General features: G+C 35.3%; 1 protein-coding gene across 1 annotated transcript in view; it reads right to left on the reverse strand.

Moving 5' to 3' along the window:
- Positions 1–1623: 1623 nt before the first annotated feature.
- Positions 1624–6550, reverse strand: part of LOC111089908 (probable 3',5'-cyclic phosphodiesterase pde-5) — an 11365-nt gene continuing 6438 nt past the window's right edge. The window contains exons 3-7 of the mRNA XM_022403161.1: positions 6156–6249; positions 5814–5872; positions 5250–5300; positions 3829–3887; positions 1624–1708 (exon numbers count right to left, since the gene is read on the reverse strand). Coding sequence (XP_022258869.1) covers positions 1639–1708; positions 3829–3887; positions 5250–5300; positions 5814–5872; positions 6156–6225 — 309 coding nt within the window. The 5' untranslated portion in view covers positions 6226–6249 and the 3' untranslated portion in view covers positions 1624–1638. The remainder of the gene's footprint in view (positions 1709–3828; positions 3888–5249; positions 5301–5813; positions 5873–6155; positions 6250–6550) is intronic.

Below are 6550 nucleotides of genomic sequence, written 5' to 3' on the forward strand. Positions count from 1 at the left end.
CAACCCACCTTACAGACGGAACTCATTTTTTCACTACAACCCACCTTACAGACAGAACTCATTTTTACACTACAACCCACCTTACAGACGGAACTCATTTTTTCACTACAACCCACCTTACAGACAGAACTCATTTTTACACTACAACCCACCTTACAGATAGATCTAATTTTTACACCACAACCCACCTTACAGACAGAACTCATTTTTACACTACAACCCACCATACAGACAGAACTCGTTCATTTTTTCAACACATTTGAAGGGTAACAATGATACGGTAAGGCAGAAATGTAAAAAATAAAGATTGGGTACGATTATTTCACTTTTTTTTATATAAGGCGCGGGAAGGCTTCGTTATGCCATCCCCTCCATCTTGGAATGTGTATGTTTATGATAACAATAATACTCAATTAAAATACTCTTTTGTCCCTGTTTTCTACCAGAAACAAGATCGCTCGAGCTTTCTCATGAAAATGATATATTACATTCTATTTTTAATAGATGTGTATCTTGTTCTTAATATAATCTCAATTAACTTACATTCTGGCTTTAATTTGTTTCGTTTATCAGCCCTATAGGAGCCGCTTTACTAGATGTCTTACCCGATGTTAGCATTTTGAAAATTAATATATGTTATGTTTTTAATTAGTTTCACAATGAACGTTATTGCTTCATTAAATATCTGCTTGAACTTTAATATAGGACTAATATTTTCCTTCTTTTTATGATCAATATCATTTAGCTTATATTTAGTAACTGAATATGAACGTTATTTTAAGCTTCAGTGTTTTTTTATTTTTAGATAAATATATAGCACTAACTATAAACTATGATGTCGTACATTCGTTTATTACGTGTTATAGTCATAACATGAAGCGAGTGAAAACTAAACAACGGTTAGGCTTAACCTTCAAATTAAATCATGAAAAGGATTTAAGCTCGTTGTTGTTTAACAAATCAGATGAGTGTTCAACTAAACAACGGTTAGGCTTAACCTTCAAACTAAATTATAAAAAGGATTCGAGTTGTTCTTGTTTATCTAACAAGGCGAGTGTTCAACTAAACAACGGTTAGGCTTAACCTTCAAACTAAATCATAAACATGATTCGAGTTCTTGTTTACTTAACAACGCGAGTGTTCAACTAAACAACGGTTAGGCTTAACCTTCACACTAAATCATAAACAAGATTCGAGTTGCTGTTTAACTAACAAGACGAATGATTAGGCTTAACCTTCAAACTAAATTCTAAACAGGATTCGAGTTGTTCTTGTTTATCTAACAAGGCGAGTGTTCAACTAAACAACGGTTAGGCTTAACCTTCAAACTAAATCATAAACAGGATTCGAATTCTTGTTTATTTAACAACGCGAGCGTTCAACTAAACAACGGTTAGGCTTAACCTTCAAACTAAATCATAAACAAGATTTGAGTTGCTGTTTAACTAACAAGACGAATGATTAGGCTTAACCTTCACACTAAATTATAAACAGGATTAAGGTTCATTGTTATTTAACTAACAAGACAAGTGTTACACTAAACAATGATTAGGCTTAACCTTCAAACTAAATTACAAACCGGAAACAGTTTGTTGTTGTTATTCCGGTAAAACAATAGCTAGGGTTAACCATATTTACTCAACAACATGTCCTTACCATTATCTTGACAATCACTGAGTCCATTGAAATCATGTCTTGAAAGATTGACCTAAAATACATTCAGAACATTATTTTCTGCCTTCTGTACTTTTGCCATGAACATTTCAGAATGTACAATCATAATGTAACTGTAATTTAGAGTTAATAAAAAAGAAAGGTTATGTAAATATTTGAAACAATAACTCGTAATTCTTCTCCAACTTTCAAACTTCATTAAACATAATAGGTTGAAACTTTTACTTTGGTGAAAAACCCACAGTAAACGGAACAAACTGTCAGAAGTCTGATATCTGAGAAACTAGATTCGATACATTCGTGCGTCCTCTTCAGTCTAACGTTGTCTTGTGGCAGGAAAAAACTGGTCAACAAACGCCTACCTACGTGACCACTGAAATTGGAATTCCCTTAAGAACGATGTAGTCACCATCAATGTTAGTCCTACTGTAGTCATCACCAATGTTAGTCCTACTGTAGTCATCATCAATATTAGTCCTACTGTAGTCCTCACCAATGTTAGTCCTACTGTAGTCATCACCAATGTTAGTCTTACTGTAGACATTATCAATGTTAGTCTTACTGTAGTCATTATCAATGTTAGTCTTACTGTAGTCATCATCAGTATTAGTCCTACTGTAGTCATCACCAATGTTAGTCCTACTGTAGTCATCATCAATGTTAGTCCTACCGAAATCTTTAAAGTACGTTCTGGTAAAAACTTTGAACTACTGGATATATGAAAGAAACAGATGAGGCGCTACCTTGGGTATATAAATAGAACTAATAGAATATTGTTCGAGATTCTGATGGGTAAAATCAAAAGAAGAAGAGCGAGAAGCAGACAGAGACTCGCTTAGCTCGATGACATTGTAAAATAGATTACAGACGAGAAGCTTGAATTAGGAAAGTTGGTGCTAGCAGCGAAGAAAATTAGAAGGTGTAGTCCTAAACCCCAGAACTGGAGAGATCATCATGGTTGAAAGCTTTATTTTATTTTATTTTAAGCGCAGAGCTACGTATTGGACTATCTTTGCTCTGCTCACTGCGAGTATCGAAACCAGGATTTTAGGGTTGCAAGTTTGTGTGAAGCGTAAAGCTTCACATTTGGGTATCTGTAATATATCCAACGTGGGTATCGAAACCCGGATTTTAGCTTTTGTGTTTGTTGGCAAGCACAAAGCTACACATTTGACTATTTGTACTCTACCCACTGTTGGTATCGAAACCCGATTTTTAGCGTTATAAGCCATAAGATTTATCGTTGAGCCACCGAAGGGGAGGGTGCTAAAAGCTATGAAATAATGATTGTTAGTTTGTTTGTTTGAAGTTAAGCACAAAGTTACACAATGGGCTATCTGTGTTCTGCCAACCACGGGTATCGAAACCCGGATTCTAGCCTTGTAAGTCCGCAGACATACCGCTGTGCCACTGGGGGGGGGGGGCATGAAATAATGAATGAAAATCGAAAAACACGTCAACTGAAGCGTTAGAAACATGTTTTCTGGTCTATCCGTGTTATGAGAAACATCAAAGACTTCAATGGGATGTAAGTACAGGTTATTCTTTTTGTATCTTGGTGTACGTAGTTGGTCCCTGCAGTCGCCCATTACATAGTTGTATCTTAATCTACACTTTTTTAGTTGGAAAATATCGAACAGTGATTGATTTGTGCAGTACTGGGTCTACATAGTCATATGGTATTTATATGAACATAATACTACTGTCCGTTGTATGTTCATGTAACTACTTCGCAGAGTGCGGATGGATCTTCACCAAACTGGGTATGGAGGTTCGTTAGGGGGAAATATATATACAAATTTTCAGTTTCACATTTTGTGTTTTACAGTTTTTATGGGTCTTTTTTTTTACAATTACGTATGAGGGAAGCAACTTTTCACGTCCAAAGATAACCTTTAATTAATCATGAATTTACATAACTTCCGTCCAGGGGAGGGGTACTCCAGCTTGTAAAACAATGGTTTCCTTTGTTCTCTTTTTTGTTCAAATTAATTTTTGTTTTAAGTAATTAAGAATTAATTTAGAAGGTTCTCTTTTTGTTTCAACAAATTTGCCTCTTATGATAAGCTGATAATTCATTAAGTTTGTTGCGTTTCTCTTTGTTAGCTAATTAGCTAAGAAGTGATTTTTTTTTCGTGCTAAATCAAAACTCACCTGACAACAGCCAACAAGAAGTGATTGAGTTTTCTCTGACGCGCCATATTGGTGTACATCTAGAAAGGTAAACATCAGTTTACGAAAGAATAAATGTAAAATATTGTTAGAAGTTAACATGCAACTTACTGCTGAATATCAAAGGACACTAATACCTTTAAAATCCTTACAAATGTTCGGTAAATCTCGAGAGATAATTGGAGCTATAAAATTCCTATTAATATCAAATGACACTTATGGAATACTTATTACACTGATTACAGCGAGATATGTTATCTTAAGTCGGAAACGAAGAAATGTTAAGTGTCAGTCGTTCCAAAGTCACACATCTACCTGTAGAAATTAAAAGGTACTTCTGGTATGGTTGGCCATCAGATGAGGCCTAGGTTTTCCTGTAGAAATTACTAGGCAGCTCTGATATGGTTGGCCATCAGACAAGGCCTAGGTTTCCTGTAAAAATTACTAGGCATCTCTGGTATGGTTGGCCATCAGACGAGACCTAGCTTTTCCTATAAAAATTACTAGGCAGCTCTGGTATGGTTGGCCATCAGACGAGGTCGAGGTTTTCCTATAGAAATTACTAGGCATCTCTGGTATGGTTGGCCATCAGACGAGACCTAGTTTTTTTCTGTAGAAATTAATAGACAGCTCTGGTAAGATTAGTCATCAGACAAGGCCTAGGTTTTCCAGTATAATCTATAGAAGGAGGGAATGTACGAGAATTTTTAACAACGTAGTTGAATGATGTGATAGCCTGGTAGTTAGAGCACGTATAGAATGTTTATTTATGTGTGTATTTAATTACGTGCGTATGGTAAGATTGTGATGATTGATGATGTTGATGGGTTACGTATTTAACGTGTGTTTTGTTGCACTCCTTCCCCCCTCCCTGCACTTTGTATATATCCCGTTCATACCAGTTATCCATTATAATTGTTCTTAGTATATTACTTAATATTATCAATATTTACACGGTAGTTTATAAAACATCTTTATTTATAAAGTTGTACTTTCAGATATAACTTAGATGCTCCTATAATCATAGTTCCACCCTTCTCTTTGTCTCTCTCTTGGGGGAGGTGACCCATAGTTTGCTTACTACGGACTTATTCGACTACACAAGTCTAATAATTCACAAATTACAATAGGTTATTTATTTTGATACTATTACTATACACTAATCACAGACACACATACGAAAGTAAAATAATTACACCTAGGTGATGTTGATGGCTTACGTATTTAACATGTGTTTTGTTGCACTCCTTCCCCCTCCCTGCACTTTGTATATATCCTGTTCATATATTACTATACACTAATCACAGACACACATACGAAAGTAAAATAATTACACCTAGGTGATGGTAGAGGCTAGTAACCATGACAACGAATCAAATAATTAATTAGATGTTAATACATACCTCGGCATAATGAAGAGCGATTCCTCCCCAAACCAAGTAACTATTGATGATCTGGAGAAATAAAAAAAGTAAGGAAAGGGATTATTAAAAGTATTGTACAGACTATACGTGACTGTTATGTTTATAGCAGTGGCACGTGCTCACCACACGCCACTAGTATATTTATAGCAGCAAATATACCAGCGGCACGTGATTAGGTGTTGAAAGTCAGGTGCTCACCGCACGCGACTGGTATATTTATAGCAGCAAATATACCAGCGGCACGTGATTAGGTGTGTAAGTCACGTGCTCACCACACGCGACTGGTATATTTATAGCAGTGACGTATGATTAGGTGTGGAAAATCACGTGCTCCCCGCACGCGACTGTTATATTTATGGCAGTGACACGTGTTTTACAACTACATTAACTTCAAGTATATTAAATTAGCTACATTATTTACTGGGTTAATTTGTAGTTTTCTCTAAAAAAAGATAGCTTAATTTGGATGGTGACATAGCAACTGTTTATATATATATAAAAAAAAAGATCGTTAGCTGATGAAATATTGGTTTTGTTTTTTACCTCCTCGTCTTCTTCGTAAAACGGTCCTTCTTCGGAGTTCCGGTATAATTCAAGAACCCCTTTTTTAAAATGAAAGAAAAATACAGACTTATTTACTGATTCTATCTACATATCTTTGTTACAAACAAAGAAAACAAGACCCCGGATGGAAATAAGTTCAAATCTATGAAAGAGAGGCCAATCTCTTATCTCGTCTCTGATGTCACATCAAATTGGAATTACAACATTGATACTACGGAATGCCATATAGGTTTGATTCTATTCCTTTCAACATATTACATAATTGGTGAAAAACTCATTTTAAGTTAATACCAACATCGTATAGAATTGGTTTTTACTCACCGGTTAATTCCCCGTCAGGTTGTTGAATTGGATGTGCCAAGATGAAAGCTGCCAAATTCGGGTCGACCATCGCGCCATCTGGAAATCTGGGATCCTACAGAGGGCCGAGATTCAATAAGACCATAATCAATCTTTTAAAGTAGTTTTGACGATGAGTTTTTCTTTCTACACTTCAAAAATAAAACCTGATGTTTTTAAGATAATGTAAAATCAATAAAAAAAAACATACACTACAGTTAACAACTGGTAAAGACTAATAATGGCTGGAGACGGCTTAAATGGGTAATGAAGAAAAACTTTAATATAAGTACCTGAAGTATCAGGTACCTGATGATGACAAAACCTTGTCGAAACGTTGTACATTTGCTGTCATGTTAAACTTATATTAAAGTTTT

Source organism: Limulus polyphemus, unplaced genomic scaffold (assembly GCF_000517525.1).
Source record: "Limulus polyphemus unplaced genomic scaffold, Limulus_polyphemus-2.1.2 Scaffold7814, whole genome shotgun sequence".
Lineage (NCBI taxonomy): Eukaryota > Metazoa > Arthropoda > Merostomata > Xiphosura > Limulidae > Limulus > Limulus polyphemus.